At 40.2% G+C, this 19,277-nt stretch overlaps 1 protein-coding gene across 1 annotated transcript; it reads right to left on the reverse strand.

Annotated features, from left to right (window-relative positions):
- Positions 1-548: 548 nt before the first annotated feature.
- On the reverse strand, positions 549-11,329 carry LOC306882040 (PWWP domain-containing protein 2B-like). Its single transcript, XM_079436472.1, has 3 exons — positions 11,051-11,329; positions 3,577-5,215; positions 549-1,657 (listed from the first exon to the last, which is right to left on the reverse strand). The coding sequence occupies exons 1-2, from the start codon at positions 11,311-11,313 to the stop codon at positions 3,577-3,579; spliced, it is 1,902 nt and encodes a 633-aa protein (XP_079292598.1). The 5' UTR covers positions 11,314-11,329; the 3' UTR covers positions 549-1,657.
- Between the last annotated feature and the right edge of the window lie 7,948 nt (positions 11,330-19,277).

Consider the following 19,277-nt stretch of genomic DNA (forward strand, 5'->3'; position numbering starts at 1 on the left):
GTTCAAGACTTTAGACTTTACACATAAGCTTATCTACTGCAAGTAGGTCTGATTACACAACAGCAGAAGGCTTCAGTAAGCTCATCAAGAGCTCTGCAGTATTGAAATCAATCAGTCTTTCACAACACAATCACTGCAATGTCTCTCATAAACAGAAACAAACTCATCTGCCAATTAGCTTTTTCAAATCTATCAATAAAATGAAAGGTTAAATGCAGGCAATCGAATGTGTAAAGGGCCGCACAATGCTCTGAAATGGAATAGGACGCGGTCTATTTTAGCCTTCTTCCAAGTAAAACAGTAAATACATGATGGTAACCACCGTTTGTGAATGCAAACCACTCATTTGAGGCTCCACAGAGATCTTGCGTCATGAGCTGCTGCGGCTGTCAACACGCTTTCACATTTAACACAAAGGCACAAACTTTGTTTAGGCAACAGCTATGAAAAGCATCAGGTTTGATAGCAGATGAGTGTAATAAACGAGAGGTCAGCGAATGCCTCATTTACCTCAGCGTTTGGAAACTAAACCACACGTGCAAAAGAGCATTGCTTTTATATTTTATTCTATTTACAGCACATTTAAAAAAAACTCCACCGTGTCGAGCCGTGTCAGATATAAAGCGCTCGACACCCGCAGGTCAGTCCGGCCGTCTGGAGGTCCCGTGTCACAGCAGATATTCAAGCCCACATACAGCTGCACTCATTCAGCACACACATGATCATGAACAAGCTGCTTTTATGCTTTAATAAAAGAGACGGTGCATAGGAGCGTACAGTTCTCTCCATATCTCCAGTGGAACATTTCATAAAGGAGGAAAGCAAAGTAAACTGGGCTAAACGTGAGAATACAGTGTACACAACTTCCTGAAAGCATCCTTTAATCGAAATCTGCATCATAAAAACTAAAAATCACTTCAAAAGCGATGGGTTGGCTCCTCCGAGAGTCTGCAAACTGGAGTTAGTGTTCACAGCAGGCCACCAAGGTACGGATAAAGTGCTTCTCTTAACGTGACACATTAAATAATTAAAGCAAAACATCACATAATCAAGAGTGAAAAAGAGGATGGAGAGACATACAAGAGATATATTTCTTGGAGAGGACAGAGAAAGTGAAGCGATGGACAAACTGACATACTGCATGGTGTAAGACCTACATGATGCAAAAAGGAATTTCACATTTTCATAATCTGAAGAAACAGACACAGTAAGACTTGTCATTTTGTATTATAATACGGATATTCGTCATTCCGTTCCGATCCTAAACGGATGTAAGAGTCATAAGAAACAGCAGCAGTGTGATCTTACAAGAGGCCAGTCACTGGTCGAGTGTTTTTTTTGTTGTGAATAAATACATTCGGATTTAATGTCGAGCTACTTGTTCTAATATAATGTACGTCCTAAAAAACAAACAAATGAAAGATGGAGAGACAAATGGGGGAATTGTTCGCTCCGAGGCTCCCACGTTCTCCTCGTGGCCCCTCGAACAGTCCGTGCATCGCGTTTTCGTCCAACAGCCACGTGTGGGGGGAAATAAAGCACCTTCCCTCATGATATCCGTGGCAAATGAAGGCGCTCTCCGTCTGGGGAGATCACCACATCCTGGGAGCGCCTGCAAAACCCTGAATGAAAGCCAGTCCACTGCCGTCCTCATCCTCTGCGGAGAGAAAACAAACAGATACATGAACAGAATTCAGTATTGATAAAAATGCAATTAATTGCATTATTTAAACCCAGTATTAGCATGCACTGTGCATTGATATGCTTATTTGAGAATGACGTCAACATGCTAAAAACAAATCATTGGGAGTTTGTTGTGAGTCAAGGATTTTATTTAAAGAAAATACAAAAATGCATAAAAAAATGCATACATAAAAGATGCATGGATAAATATGCACTATGCATAAAAATGCATGCATATAAAAATGCTCAAATGATGCATAATAGTGCATGCATAAAAATGCACAAATGTTACAAAAATGCATGCATAAGAATGCACAAATGATGGATAACAATCCACTGAAGTTTGGATCTGCAGACATGTAGTCATGCTAAGCAGTGGTAGATGTGACTAAATATGGCTGAAGGGAAATTCAGGAGTCCAAACACTGGCAGTGGGAGCAGTTTGTGAACTTCAGACAATATTGAACCAAGACTGCATCTGATCCTCAATAAACATGAGGTAACCTAGCAATCTCCACAGAAACTAAGCCCATGGGAACCAACTGGGAATTTAAAGACATTTCTATGCAAAACAGAAATCAAGCCTAATGTTTTCAATAACTTTTAGTGATCAAGAAATTTAAAGAAAATGTGCACCTAAAAACACAAGTGATGTTATGTACCCACATTCATTCCAAAGCTGTATGATATTCTTCTGTGGAACACAAAAAGAGATGTTTAGCAGGATGTTCACGCTGCTCATTGCCATACATCTAAAGCACTCTGGGAAAGCCCTGATCAAAGCACTACTAGAACAACCTAAAAGTACTCAATAAGACTTATGCAGTGAAAAGAGCAGCATCAGCACACTTGCAAAACATTTACTTTTATGTTCCACAGAAGAAAAAGTTGTTTGGATTTGGTAAAGCATGCAGGTGAATAAATGAAAAATTGGCTTAATTATTCATTAAAAAGAATGCAAAGCACAGTAAAGCTTGAAGTACACTTTCTTTTTTACACGTACGCAAGGGTATATGTAAGGTGCACCTTATGCATATTAACATAGTACGTGCATTGCCTGATTTTTTCTAACCGTGAGCATTCTGTACGTTTAGAATGCACATGCGCCTTGAATATTTTTGGAGACGAATACACAAACAGATATTAAGCCTGCATGATTAATCAAAATAAAACTGAAATCACATTATGGCTCAATGCAATAGCAACATTTCATTAAATAAATATGTGCAACATGTTTTAGAGTTTCAGAGCAAGTTTAAGTCAAAATTAAAGTTAGGTGGTTTAATTTTTATTTATTCATTTCAAAACATCAAAACCAAATTTTTATTTATTTTAGACAGATAAAGAGACTGTAAAATAAAGATATAATTATATAATTTGACCCAAATAGTTAATTTGTTTACTATAATAACATTAAAACAATACCACTAATACTTTACTTATTAATAACAACAGAAACTATTATATAGTCATGTTTACATATAATCATGTAATCTATTGATTTTTTTTTTTTAAATCACAATTGCTATTTTTGGTCCACTAGGTGGCGACACTTGCCCAAGACCATTGTTTTACATCTAAAAAAAAAAAACAATATGCAGAACAATATGCAGAACAACAACAAAAACAATACGCAAAAACAACAGATGCCCACTGTGGCGAGCGCTTGTGTGAAGGGGTTCAGAGATCCATGCAACTCTAGTTTAAGTAAGCGCAAAGATAATTTTATCGCTCATAACTTCTAGAGAGAAATAGTGCAGATACTGGGCAAATATTAAACTTTCTAGAGCGCATGGGTTGAGTGCGCTCAATACTTTAAAAGCGTTCTGCTGTAAGTCAAAACTAAAGTATGCTTTGCTTGTCATTTCACCCAAAGAAAGACAAGAGACTCACCTAAGTTTCGCAGTGAGCCAGTAGAGATGTGATTTCGGCACCCATGTGTCCCACCGCCTTGGCAGCCTCCATGATGGCACGGCGGTACATCCCTTTCTTTTTGCGGTTGAAGCGTGACCTGAAGAATTCGCGGAACGGCGAGAGTTTGGCAACCGAGAGTTGGGAGGTGGTGGGAGAACCGAACCATGAGACTTTAGCTTCGGGCCAAGGAGCATCAACCTTGCCGTCTTCTCTACGAATACCGCTAATGCTGAGTACCTGCGCAGGCCACCAAGGGAATCCGTGGATTTTCCCCCAAACAACATCACCCACTGTTACGGCATGACCTTCTTCAGTCATGCATTTAGTCATGCTGCGAGTGTGCAGTCGTACGGTTAGAGGCGGAACAGTCTTACTTTCCCCTTGAGAGGAAGACGAGACTGAGATATCGTCACCTGGAGCGAGATCGCAGATTTCCGGCGACGTTCCGTCGGAGCTAAACGACTTGGACTCGTCTAGACTGTCGCTGCTGCACACGGAAAGGCTTGAGGAGTCTGCTTTCCTCTTCCGGAAGTTGATGAGTAAAGTCAAGTCGCCGTGGTGTTCGACTTCCTCACCTGACCAAAGCTCTAGCGAATTCTTCTCCGCACCATCTTCAGACTGAGAGTTGGGAACTCTAGGACTTTTCCTCCGAACGCCGTCCACCAATTCTGCCTCGTACACGGACACCTGCTCCGCTCCGTCGGCCCGGGATCTCAAGCGTATCTTGGGCGAAGGGGAGTCTGGATTACTCAACTTTGGGAGTTTGAGTTTGGGAATGGAAATAGTAAGACCCGTTCGGATGGCGTCTACAGGAGATTGCATGACTTTTTGGGATTCCTTGGAAGCATTTTGCTCTCCGTGGCCGTTCTGCAGAAGCTGCTTTGGGCAGAAGGGTTTGACAGAACCGTGAACTCTCGAGGGGATCTTCATCACTTCGCCTTTACCTTGTGGAGTGCTATAAGAGATTTTAATCACGGGACTATGGGGAATGACGTCCCTTTTGGGAAACTTCTCATCATCTTTCTTGTCCTTCCGGAAGCGTTTGCTGTCATAGACCGTCAATTCCTCTCGTCTCTTTGACTCTTTGTTGTTGTTTTCTCCGTCGTCTTTCCTCTTGGCTGGAGTCGCTTTAGGGTCCTCGTCGGCTTGAAGCGCATTCTCCTTCCTGGACGTCTTGGGCACCGTTGGTCCATCTTTGCCCTCCTCGTCGCTGTTTAGTGTGTTTTTGCATTTCTCGCACAGCACCTGCCGAGGTCTCAGTCGGATTGTGCTCATGGTCATCCTTCCAGATTCTCGACGACTTCTTTTCTTCCTCTTGATCAGACGAGGAGGAGGTTGCGGTACCCACTGGTTGTATGTATGTCGGACCCACATGGGCTGTGGAAACGGGGCGCCTTCGAAGTACGGTGGATATATCGGCTGACCCGGTTGCACTGGAATGGGAACGGGAGCGGGTGGAGGTGCCATCTCAGGCTCCGTGTTCTCATCTTTTGGTTGCTGTGTTGGCTGACTAACGAGTTCAGAGGAAGCCTCTTCACTCGAGACTTCACAGTCCGGTCTCAATATGAGGCTCTCTTCGGATTTTCCAACAACGTCTGGAAGGCAAAACAGCCCAGTCCTACAGAAAAGAGTCAAGAGGGAACATAAGAGCCAATAATTTCACTCAACTCAGTGGTGTGATGCCAAGTTCTTAAAAGTAAATGCTAAGAAAACGGAGGAAATCATCTTTGATTGTAAGGTTATTGGTGATCATATGCCTGTATCTGTTCACACAGGTGCAATAATACAAGTATTTAGGAATGCAAACAGATAAATCTCTTACGTGGGACACTCGTGTTAATTGGGTTTGTGAAAGACTTCACCAGAAATTGTTTTACTTATGAAGACTGTGGTTTAAAGCCCTAAACACACTGCACGATTTTTGGCTGTCCCAGACGAAAGATTGCCATCGTAAAACAATCGTGGGGATTTCTGTGATCGTGGCTCCTAATCGGTGCTCTTATGTCGTACAGTGAGAGAGGTTCAAAGATGGCTGTTGTCACGGTCTTGTGACCAAAGATAGCCCACGATACAGCATGATCATCGCACACTGTGTTTGCGGTTACGATCCACGTTCAATAAAAACGCGACATGGCGCTAAAACATAAAACTGCTTACCTCAAGCTCTTATCCTTTTCTCTTTCGCCGCTTCCACTTTTTTTCAGTACACATAAAAAAATACAACTGCTTAAATGTGATTTATCATGCTCATTTTGTTTACCACTAGCGCATGCTGATGACGTTTTATTCTTCTGTAGTATCGTACGGGTCAATAGGTGTCATCATCGTACAAGTCGTAGCCAAATTTATTAGAACCATATCGCAGTGTGACATGCAATGAGCTTATAGGATTGCTAAAATCGTGCAGTGTGTTTTGGGCTTTATGGAGTTGACAGGACAATTACGTACTGTATCTCTTTTATCAGAACAGGTTTAAAAACCCTTTTATCAGTATCAATTAGATTGCTGAATACTGATCAGTGATGCTTATGCATTTTTATACCTGTGTGAGTGGTTGATGTGTATGGTGTGTATGAATATTATTTTCATTTTTAAATGTATCAGGTTTTGTCAAAGTGCTTGGCTATTGAGTCTATTACAAATTTCCTGTTTGGGGACAATAAAGTATATTTCATATTTAATTTCATAATGGACAGAGTAAGGGAGGTTAATTACTCATAATACTGCGCTTCTGTACTTTGACACAAAAGCTTCCTGACGTTCTGTTATTCTGAGTCAAGACTTTTCTGTTTAAAAGCCACTAGTGGCACCAATTAGCCTAAAAAAAATAAGGGGTTTTCTGACACTCCCCCCGTCCGCCATTGTTTGGCTGAACAGATAGTTAAGATAGTGTCGGGATGCTAAGCCACAATCTTTACAAAGTTTTAGTCATTTTGTTTTGTTTTTGTCATTATGTAAAAAATTGTTTTAGTTATTTTAGTACTTCGACTTAAACTAAACGAAAATGAGAAACTGAAATAATATATGCACATTTTTTATATTTTAAAATAATTCAATTTGTATGGCTTTGGATTTAGTTTACAATAATCTAATATGGCACAGAAAAAAAAAAAAAACCTTCCTTCACCTGTAAATGTTTTTATTTTTAATCACAGTGCTGCAAAACCTCTGAACGCTCAAGAACGGAAACACACGATTAATCATTTCTAATGGCAAGCTGACTCTTGACCAGAAAAACAGGTTAGTGAACCAGTTATATCATGCAACACATAACCACACCTATCTGTTTTTATAGCCTTTAAAAAACACCACAGATATTGCTTCATCTCTCAAAACTCTTATTCTTAGAAACTCTAAGAACTTAAACGTAGTTGGATGAATCTCACAAAAACACATCAAGGTCACATTGGAAAAATACAACAAAGCAAATGAAGACTATTTTAGGATAACCATTATTATTATGTGCATTGTGACATTGTTTTCATAATAGTTTGGCACATTATCTCCCCAACACCTCACTGCTGTAATTACTACACAATGACTTTTAATTATTCTCACTGGTGATACTCAATAGGATAATAATAATAATAATAATATGGAAGCCCATTTCTACCAGTTCTGAGATATAAACTCTAAAAATTGAGACACATAAACGGGTCAAAGATGAGACGTCCCATTTTGGTGTCTGCATGAAATTAAATTTACAAAAGTAAGTTGATATAAGCTTATTAAATGCAAGTTAAGTGTCTACTTCAATGTTTCTATGAAAGTCAACACAATGTTGAAAATGTTCTATTGTCATTCAGTGTGACATTAATGTAAAAATTGAAATGGCATACATAGTATTCTGACGTGTACTTATTAAATTACATAAAATAATAAGTGTTCATACTAAATTGTATTATATTTTATTAATAATTATAAATAAATGGGTAAATCCTAGTAGTTTGAAGAACAGTGGCAAAGATTTGTAAAGATTTAAAAGACAATTAATTAGTATTTTAGGGCTGAACTGTGATCCTTAAATAGTCTTTAATGTCATCTAATGATTCTTGATCTAAATACGCCTGACGAACTGTTGTTATGCTGAATGACATTTTAGAGGGTGTTTTCTGTAAATCATGGTAAAAATGACAGTCATTAGTTTTTCCTCAGAAAAAAATAAAATAAAACAGGACACATTGTAATGTACAGAGAAGAGAGAGAGAGAAAAAAACTACAATTTAAAGCTGTATTAAACTTTTATTTTTGATGCTTCAAAACTCATTTCTGCCTTTAACCCAAACTCAGAATAAAAAGATATAAACTAGCAATTTAAGCATTCGGAGGAAAAAAGTCAGAATTGCTAAATCAGAGAATTCTCAAAATAACTCAGATTTAATGTCTCAGAATTATGAGTTTACGTTTCACAAATCTGTTTCCACCATAGAAAAAAAAATAATTAAAAAGGTAATTGTGACTTTGTCTTAATTCTGACTTTTCTTCTTAGAATTGTGAGTTTATGTCCCACACTTCTGATTTTATATTTTGCATGCAATTCTGACTTTTTTCTGACTGGCACCTCGAGGGGAGCAGGAGTCTGTGAAAGAGTCAACCTGAGCCAAACGCGGTTAGAAACGACAGACAAAGAGACCAACAGGACGATCCGGATCCCCCTCCACCTCACTGAACAAAAACAATCCCATAAACCACCGGGGACACAGGAGAGGGCCAAGAGATTTGCTTGTTTTCACATCCAGCGCTGAAATCTGATTGTGCCGAGATTATCAATTAAACCTTAGAAGGAAGTCCTGCGGGTAAAAGAGGCAGAAGCCCTCAGGCAATAAACACCAATCATCTGAGATGTTTGATGCAAAATAAAAAGCCCACCCCTGAAGCACCTGTCCTCGAAGCCAAAAACCACAGCCGCGTGGGAGTAAGAAAACATTTCATTGCATAATCAGCATATTTATAACAGCTCAAATGTTCTCGACAGACGATGATGAACGACTGGATGCTATTTAAACACTAACTGACTGAATTCTGCTTACTATTTTTAGGAATTATTCTATGATTGTTTAATATACTTATTTTAGTGCAGCGAAAAACAATTGGTGTAGAAACTTCTCACCAAGAAATAAAGGAACACACTGACTTATATTCTGAAGTAGAAAAACATAAATAGTATTTTCTAGTAAAACTCTGCAAAAGTCTTTATTTACAACATTTAAAAATATTTTTTTACAGTGAATATTTTTCATTTGTAAGTTAATTCTGAAAAACAAAAAGGAGTACATTTCTGACTTTTTTCTTGCAATTGCAAGTTATTTATGTTTAATAATTCAGATGTTTCTTCTCAGAACTGAAAGGGTAAAGATCAGAATTGAGATAATAACACAATCACCTTTTAAATTGCATCGTTTGTGAATCATCAAGCAGCACATCCAATTAAACATCAACATTTTTAAAGTCGAAAGACTCCAATATTATTTTCTAGAAAATATACTCCAATAACCTTTACTTACATATTTGTTTTTTACAGTGCAAGCAGCTTATTTAGCATTTTATAAAGTTATTTTTTAAAAATAAGAGTAAAATTTCACAATTTTGCAAGGATAAAAAAAAAAAATGTCACAATTACCTTTTTGATTTTTTTATATCAATAAATATTTGATAAATCTTTCATATACGTATTTACAGCTTATTTTCGTACACTCAAAAATGAATGTGTAGAAACGTTTATGTTGAAGAAAATTACATTAAGGAGAAAAACATTATTAGTATTTTCTAGTAAAACATACTCCAATAATCTTTACTTACAACTTTGTGAAAGCATTTTTTATTATTTTTTTACAGTGCATGCAGCTTATTTTCCTTTTTAAGTTATGTTTGGTGCAAAAATGTACATTTTCGTAGTTACATTAAATACTATGCAAAAATGAAAAATACTTCTGGTACATTCGTCACACTGGAAATGAAAGGTTGAGTGCACTGCATTGTGGGACACTGTATTGTATGCCGTGTAATCACTAGGTCATCTATTAACAGAAAATGTGCAGTTAGTATGAAATTCTGAACAATATGTCCAGCGACCGGTGATGACTCACGACTCCTGAACACGAGCAGGACGTGATAAATCATGACATAACAGGAACAACGCAGCATCTGACCACATTTCAAGAAGCCATTTAACACACATTGCATAATAATGGGGAGGAAAGTGACACATTTATGCTCATTCCTCAGCAAAAAGGTATTGATGCTTCAGGTTTCCATAGTTTAACCACCAAATAATAACATCTGAAAATTAAACCGAGCATATGTAGACGGTTTATATCATAAGCTGTCAAAATATTTAACAATTAAACCAAATATATGGAATACTGCATAAGCTTACTAATATAAACACTGGATGATAAACAGTACATGGAGCTCTAGAATGCAGGTCATATTTCATTATTTCTCAGCTGTGTCTATGATATATCCCGATGCAGTGTCTATAAAAACCTCACAGTTGCTCATATTCGAGCAAATATCCATGTTCATATGCTGTTTATAATGGAATATAACATTGTGAAGCGGTTGAGTGACATTGCACATTATTTACATTAAAACCTGAAAATAAGAGATTCATTTTTATGGAGAAGGGATTGAAGGGCTGCACAATTAATCAAATTTCTAATCGCAATTACAGATGCCACAATTACATAATCGTTCAAAGTCCACTTCTGTTATTCTGCATGTGTTTTACTGGTTAACTTAACGAAACCAATCCAATGCATCGTTGACATTTGGGGCCTAATACTACAGAAAAGCAATACAAGTTTTTCAGCTTCTTTATTTTCATATAAAAATATGGCATGCAGTTGCTTCAAACAATGGCACAAATATTATTCGATGTAAATTGTGATCATCGATTTTTGTCATAATCGTGCAGCCCTGGTGTAAACAATGACAGGTCATTATAAATAAGATAATAAATAAAATATAAAATATAAAAATAAGAAAAATATTTCAATAAAAATCCTAAAATGCATTTATATGGATGAAATGAATAAACAGGTAGCCTACAGCGGAGCAATATTTGACCTTTAAACTGAATGCATGTCCAGGTAGGTGTCAGGTATCAATGGCATCTGACCCTTCATGAAGAATAATGATGATTTAACTCAATTAAACGGATTGCGTGAAAACATCAATCAATGTTTCAGCTGGAGATGATACAATGACATCAAAGAGCTCCAGATGCTACATGGCTAAAGCAGAAACATCATGAAACCTACACTCAACAAGAATCAAACAATCCGACACAAAACAGCCCATTTATTCGCGTTTATATTGTGATGTTGATGATGGTTGCTGTTCTTCTCATTGTCTCGGAGTAAGGCCTGCTTGTGCTCTTCTGGCCTGCTGCTGGGCCTGACCTGACCAAAGTCTGGTTTTTGCACAAAAAACACAAAGAAAGGCGACTCACTTTCTGCTGCAGTCCAGTAGGATGCCGGTGTAGCTCCTCTCCCGGTACGTGAGCGTCACCACCAGCGTGTCGTTAACGATCTGCTCGACGGTCACCGGGATCCGGGAGCCGGCCCGCAGCTCCTCCGCTACAGCCTCCATCGTCTCCTCGCTCGGGGTCCGGCAGGGCGTCGCTCGATCCCGGCCGCCGGAGCCACGGTCGCGTCGCTCTTCGCTGCTGCTGCTGGGATCCTCCAGCGCGCTCGGGACGCGCAGTGACGCCATCCGCTCCGACGCGTTACGACGGATCCGTCCGCGGTGACATCACCAGAGAAAGACGAGACGCGCGGAGCAGGGACCACGCGTTAACCGCAAATACACCTCAAAATAACGCAAAGTAGATTCGACAGGGCAAAAGTGTCCCAATTCACCAAAAAAAGACTATCATACATTTGTGCCATGATTTCCAGAAAACACCACTAAAATGTCATTCAGTAGCCTATAATAACAGTTCATACAGGCTACTAAAAATCTGGTCAGGCCTATTTAGAACCAGAATCATTAGATGACATTAAAAGACTGTTTAAGGATCACAGTTCAGCCCTAAAATACTAATCAATTGTTATTTTAAATCTTTGGCACTATCCTTCAAACCACTAGGTTTTTCCCAGTTGTTAGCAATATAAAATATTGTATAGTAGGCCTAATAATAACATTTTATGTACACACACACACACACACACACACACTCACACACACACACACACACACACACACACACACACACACACACACACACACACACTCACACACACACACACACTCTCACACACACACACACACACACACACACACACACACAGTATGTGGAAATTAAGTATGATGTATTTTCACATAAATGAAACATAAACTTAGTATATGTCTCTGCAAACTTAAAAGGAGACCTCAAGATGAATTAACTTAAAATATGTTTTATTAAAATGATTAAGCTTAATTATACCCCTTAAGGCAGCATATGTGAGTTTCTGTCCCACTTGAATCTGTTCACTGAGCATAAGCCAAATGAATCGTGTTTATGCTGTTTATTTGTTTTAATGTCATATTTAGATTCAATGTTTCTCCAGTTTTAATATCTCCAGAGGTTTTTATTTCATGCAGAAAATCCAGATCAGCTCTTACTGGGACAAATGTGATACAAAGATGTTTCATCGCCTCATAGATGTTCATAAGTTTGGTAATACTGTTGTTGAATCTTTCATGTGTCATATCAAAGCGTTACACAATAAAACAATCCTGAATCAAACAGCAGCTCACATACAATTAAAACTCAACAGTTACCAGCTAAACCTTACAGGCATTCGCTGTGTTCTCTTGACGTTTGTACACGGAGTTCCAGAATTGAGGGAATATGTGGTGATTTTCTCATAATAACCCTGATCTATTAGGCCTTAAAATGGCTGCCAGACCCTGACTGATTGATGTGGAAGCACACACTGAGGATGATGAAGAGGATGATGGTCGCGGCGCCACCTGCTGCTCGATCTGAGGACAGTGTTCACAGCTTCAGCTGGAGCTCATGTGAGCTGAGAGCATCTCCATCATGTGCTGCTATCAATCCATTCCCTCTTCTTCTGCCTCTCAGGAATATCCAAGCGTCATTTCCTCTCCTAAACAAAGAGTTCAAAAGAAACTGATTACGTCTGTCATTTTACAGCGTCAAGTGGAATTGCTGGTTTATTTCAGTGAAGATAATGTGATTGATTTCAGAAGGGAAATTCAAGCGTTACAGCAGGTAACAAATTATTCATGAATAAATAAAGGAGCATGCATAAAAAAATGAATTCTGAAATAGAATAATTTATTGTATCACAGTTTTAATTCTGTCAACTACAAAAAACAAAAAAAAACAAAATCCAGTTTATTATTACACATGTAATCAAAAAATAATGTAGTGAAAATGACAAAAAAAAATTGCTGGTAAATTTCACAAATAGTTACAACAAAATGGCAAGAACTTCATTGAATTAAATGTAAACTTTAGAAGTAGAAAAGCTGAAATGATTGCATTTCTGTGGCTCTTTCAACACATTGATCTGTTTGTTTGAGCATCAAAATACAGGCTCTCCCTTATCATAATTTACCCTGAAGTTCTGATGTTCATTTATACCCTGCTTTCCTTATAATCATTCCATGCACAAGAACATGCTCAACTACACTGCAAAAAAAAGTTTTATTTAACTTAAAATTGACTTAAGATTTTTGAGTTTTCTCAACTTGTTGTTTTAAGTTTATACAACAAAAAGTTGAGAAATTTCCTGAAAAATAAGTTGAGAAAACTCAAAAATCTGCTGAAGCTGGTTGCCTTAATTTTAAGTTGGTTCAACTTTCTTTTTTTTCTACAGTGTATAATGCTTTATATTTCATCAGCAACAAATCCTTTGACCTCGTCCCCTTCATTTTGATTTTCTCCTCCTTTCTCCTCCTGTTTGACAAAACCCATAATCATTCTTGCTCATATCATCCTGAGATTCTGAGTGCTGTGTCATCAGTTTTAATGTTCATACAGGGATAAATGTGTGCTATTTGAGTTTATTTTGGTTAAACTAGAGTTTTGCAGAAAACACTGAGCAAATGTGTGAAACGTGTGAAAACAGGTGAAATGTGTCTTTGTTTCGAGAACTGTGTGAACAGTTTGGAAAATTGTGCCAAATGAATCAGTTATAGTGTGTGAGCAATCAAGAAAGACTGTAATGTTCAGATGTTTTACTGAACATAAGACAAAAATACTGAGGCATTGCACAAAAATATTTTCTTACTCCAATGTGTCTCATGTTTCTGTACAAATATCCAAACATTCCTTAAATTAGAAAAAAACATCTGCTAATGATCTAATGTATTTCTGTGTGATACAGAAAAATGTGCAGAATGGATTGTATTTAACACACAGTAGCTGAGAGCTCAGATGAGAAATAAAGCTGAACTGAATTGATCTGAATAACAACTCTATTGCCGTCTATAGAGCTGAAACTGAATGTGTTTCATAATTGTTGAATTCTATTTTCCTGTTTATTTCTGTGAAGCTGCTTTGAAAATCTGTACTGTATAAAGTGCTAAAGAAATAAACATGACTTAACTTGAGAGTAATAGACTCTTATTAAGAGCTGAAAACAGGAAAGATATGTAATAACCAAACACGCAGTCTGTCAAGAACAGGTGGAAGAAGCTCACATCAATGAAATACAGAAAGGTTGATAACTACATACCGTAATAGATGATGTTTACCAGAAATATGAGCAGTTTCACGGATTTATTTACCTTCTCATAGTTTCACACAGAAATCTGAAGATGTTCACGGCTTTGCTGAACGACAGCAGTGCTGTGACTCCATTACTCCAGCTGACGGAGCGCTAGGTGAGAAACCACCTGTGTATAGTTAGGTTTTTTCAGCTGCTTGCACACATTTTCAAAACTTTGCCTCTTTGTCTCAAAATTTCTGAGTGACAGCTTTCAGAAACTGTGTGACGAGGAAAGATTCTGTGTGTAAACAGCTGAAAAACACTAAAACCACAGACCAGTAAAAAAAATAAAAATAAATATATATATATATATATATATATATATATATATATATATATATATATATATATATATATATACACACATACATATATATACACACATACATATATATATATATATATATATATAATATTTGATAATATCCTAGTATGTTTAATTGGACGCCTAATGCATGCATTTCTTTTACACTGCAAGAGCTTTTTTTTTCTTACTCAGTATTTCTGTCTTGTTTTCAAATATTTTAATCAATATACATTTACTTGGGAAATGTACTTTCACACACACACACACACACACACACACACACACACACACACACACACACACACACACACACACACACACACACACAACAAATCAAAGAAATAGATAAGTGCTGCATTAGCTGTAGAGCTCATTCTGGATGCTGTGCTGTGTTCTGGAGCTGGCAGGACTGAGAACATGAAGTAAGGTTGTGATTTACTCCACTAACCACATGATGTCAGTATAAAGACATTAGATGATCAGATGAACCTGCTCTCTCTCTGTCTGGAGTCCGTGATTAATGTCTCTGTCTGATCGTGTGTTGAGGATGTGGAAGTCTTCAGATCCTGAAAATAGACCATAAATAACCTCTCAGTTTACAGATCTGAAACTTCTGGAAATAAATTATTTAATTAATTAAATCATTAGCGGGTCATGTGATCGAATGTAGGACAAACACTGTAAAAGTGCAGTTTTGGGTTGTAATAGTCGATGTAATGTTGTGATATTAAAGTATTTGTAAGTGTAACATTCAGAGCTGCACTGACAGAGAAACACTGACAGAACCAACCAATCACAGACAGCGTCCGGTGCTGACGCGTGGCTCAGTGTTTGTTCAAATAGAGCTGTTTCCCAAAAGCATCAGAAGCATAAGTAGATCTTAAGAAACCATTGACACATTATTAAATTGCATTGCATATTATTGTTGCAATATATAAAATTAATTCTGAAAAATGCATCACGGTTTCCACACAAATATGAAGCACCAATAATAATCAGAAATGTTTGTTGAGCAGTAAATCAGTATATTATTATGATTTCTGAAGATCATGTGACACTGAAGACTGGAGTAATGATGCTGAAAATACAGCTGCAGATCACAGATGCATTTTAAATTACATTTTAAAATATAGCTATTAAAATAGAAAATAGCTATTTTAATGGTTATAATTCACAATATTGCTGTTTTTACTGTATTTTTGTTCAAATAAGTGCAGCCTTGGTGAGCAAGAGGCTTATTTAAAAAATATTACAAATGTTACTAACCCCAAACTTGGTTTATTTATGTATTATTTATTTTAAATAGGCTGGTTTATGCAAGTAAATGTGCTGCTTGTTAAGAGTTCAAATGATTGCGTTAGGTTCTGTAATTGCTGTTAATAAATCTACTAACAGTTATACAGCAGCCTGGCAGCCTTTTACAAACATTAACCATAATCACAGTTTACCACAGTATTTGCAGTAAAACTGCAGTAACCACAAATTTACCATGGTAATAATCATAATAATAATAATACATTTTAGTACTTATGTAACAACATGTTTATTTTTCACGAGGTACCCTCAAAGGTGCAGCTTTGTAACTGATCTACCCTTAAAAGCGTGCATACTTGTATGGTACTAATATGCTCCCTTTTAGGAGTACAGGTGCATATTTGAGATTACTGCCCCAGTAAAGGGTTAAAATGCTATTTTAGTATATTTGATTTCTGACAGTGTAAAAAAAACAAAAAAAGGCCTATGAAATGTAAAAAAAAAACAAAAAACAACAACAAACAAACATGGCTTTAAAATCTAATATTAAGTGAGTGTAATCACTGATTATATTCTTTTAATAATTTAAAATATCAGTTTAGTTTAGAGGTATCGGTATCGGTTTAGAGGTATCGGTATTTAGTTATATTGATATCGACGATACTGGGCTTGAAAATATCAGTATCGGATCGAAAATAAAATAAGAGGTATCGCCTGTTACGGGGTTGACGAGACGTGAGACGTGCGGATCCATTCGCAAGGCTTTATTATAAAACATGGTCAAACAGGCAGGGTCGAGAGACAGCAAACAGGTATGGCAGAGGCAAGACAGAGCAATCCGTGGAGCAAGCGTGGGTCAACGATCGGCGTACAAAATCCAGACAGGGCAAGGCAGAGAGAATAATCCAAGAACTCGGGCAGGGTCAGACACGGAAAGGAAAACAAGGCAAGGCAAGACTATGAAAACTAGGAACGCTTTGTAAGGTAGACGGGCTAACAATACTCGGCCCCGATGCTGAGGAAGTCCATGGTTTAAATAGTGTGTGTGATTGTGAAATGAGCATCAGGTGCGTGTGATGAGTGAATGGTGACAGCTGTGATCTGTGCAATGCATGGTGGGAAATGGAGTCCAGTGTGCTGTGTAGTGTGAGAGTCAATGTGGTGAACGGGTGACCTCTGGTGGTGGTAAAACAGGAGAGCATGGTCAGGATTCGTGACATAGCCCCCCCCCAAGGAGCGGCTTCCAGACGCTCCTATATAGTCCAGGAGGGCGGTGGAGCGGAGGCGGAACAGGGGGAGGGATGGAGGGCCAGGTCCGTGAGGAAGTGGGAAGACCGGGGACTGAGGCAGAACCGGCAGAGCAGGACACCCAGGCGGAACCGGAGACCAGGACAGAGCAAGAGCCCACCAGCCCACCAGGGCGGAGTAGATGACCACCAGACCGGAGTAGAAGACCACCACGGCGGAGCAGACGACCACCAGACCCGAGCAGAAGACCCCCACGGCGGAGCAGACGACCACCAGACCCGAGCAGAAGACCACCATGGCGGGGCAGACGACCACCTGACCCGAGCAAGAGCCCACCAGGGCGGAGTAGACGGACCAGGAGCCCACCAGACCAGAGTAGAAGACCACCACGGCGGAGCAGACGACCACCAGACCCGAGCAGAAGACCCCCATGGCGGGGCAGAGGACCACCAGACCTGAGCAGAAGACCCTCGCCAGGAAGCAGACTGGGCAGGAAACCATGGCAGAGTCTGAGATCTGGGGGAAACAGAGACAGACAACACAGGGAGAGCAGAGACAGACAATACAGGGAGAGCATTCATGATCTCAGGGGGCGTGGCAGGGCAGGACGAGGATTCATAGACTGCGTTTTTAGCCGTGACAGGACAGGGCGTGAGCTCACAGACAGCCTCTTTAGCCGTGACAGGACAAGGCGTGAGCTCACAGACGGCCTCTTTAGCCGTGACAGGACAGGGCGAGAGCTCACAGACGGCCTCTTTAGCCGTGACAGGACAGGGCGTGAGTTCACAGACGGCCTCCTTGGCCGTGACAGGACAGGGCGTGAGCTCACAGACGGCCTCTTTGGCCGTGACAGGACAGACAGTGAGTTCAGGGGCGGCCTTCATGACCGTGACAGGGCAGACAGTGAGTTCAGAAACTGTCTCCTTGGCCGTGACAGGGCAGACAGTGAGTTCAGGAACGGTCTCCATGGCCGTGACAGGGCAGACAGTGAGTTCAGGAACGGCCTCCATGGCCGTGACGGGGCAGACAGTGAGTTCAAGAACGGCCTCCGTGGCCGTGACAGGGCAGACCGTAAGTTCAGGAATGGCCTCCATGGCCATGACAGGGCAGACCATGAGGTCAGGAACGGCCTCCGTGGCCGTGACAGGGTAGACAGTGACGTCAGGAACGGCCTCCATGGCCGTGACAGGGCAGACCATGAGGTCAGGAACGGCCTCCGTGGCCGTGACAGGGCAGACAGGAAGTTCAGGAGTAGGTGCCACCACTTCGGGAGGTTCTGCAGCGGAAGCCGCCACCTCTGGAGGCACTGGAGCAGACTCGTGGACAGTAGAGGCCTCAGCAGCACACTCGTGGACAGGAGAGGCCTCAGGAGCACAGTGTGCAGCCCACACACTCAAAATGGCAACCGCCATAACGGGAAGTACTGAGGTCAGGGGAACAGTCTCTGTAACAGACAGGGTTGAGGCCCTGGGAATGCCAGCTACTCGCACTGACATCAGTGGTGGGTCCATCACACTGGATATCAGAACTCGAAGGACTGACCTTGAATCTGTGGTAACAGCCTCTGGCAGTTCGGTGGAGGCGTGGTGTGCAGACTCTGGCTGGAGCACTGAGACGTGGTGTGCAGACTCTGGCTGGAGCACTGAGACGTGGTGTGCAGACTCTGGCTGGAGCACTGAGACGTGGTGTGCAGACTCTGGCTGGAGCACTGAGACGTGGTGTGCAGACTCTGGCTGGAGCACTGAGACGTGGTGTGCAGACTCTGGCTGGAGCACTGAGACGTGGTGTGCAGACTCTGGCTGGAGCACTGAGACGTGGTGTGCAGACTCTGGCTGGAGCACTGAGACGTGGTGTGCAGACTCTGGCTGGAGCACTGAGACGTGGTGTGCAGACTCTGGCTGGAGCACTGAGACGTGGTGTGCAGACTCTGGCTGGAGCACTGAGACGTGGTGAGCAGACTCTGGCTTGACAGCGACGACGTGAGCAGACTCTGGCTTGACAGCGACGACGTGAGCAGACTCTGGCTTGACAGCGACGACGTGAGCAGACTCTGGCTTGACAGCGACGACGTGAGCAGACTCTGGCTTGACAGCGACGACGTGAGCAGACTCTGGCTTGACAGCGACGACGTGAGCAGACTCTGG

Source organism: Barbus barbus, assembly GCF_936440315.1.
Source record: "Barbus barbus genome assembly, chromosome: 16".
NCBI classification, from domain to species: domain Eukaryota; kingdom Metazoa; phylum Chordata; class Actinopteri; order Cypriniformes; family Cyprinidae; genus Barbus; species Barbus barbus.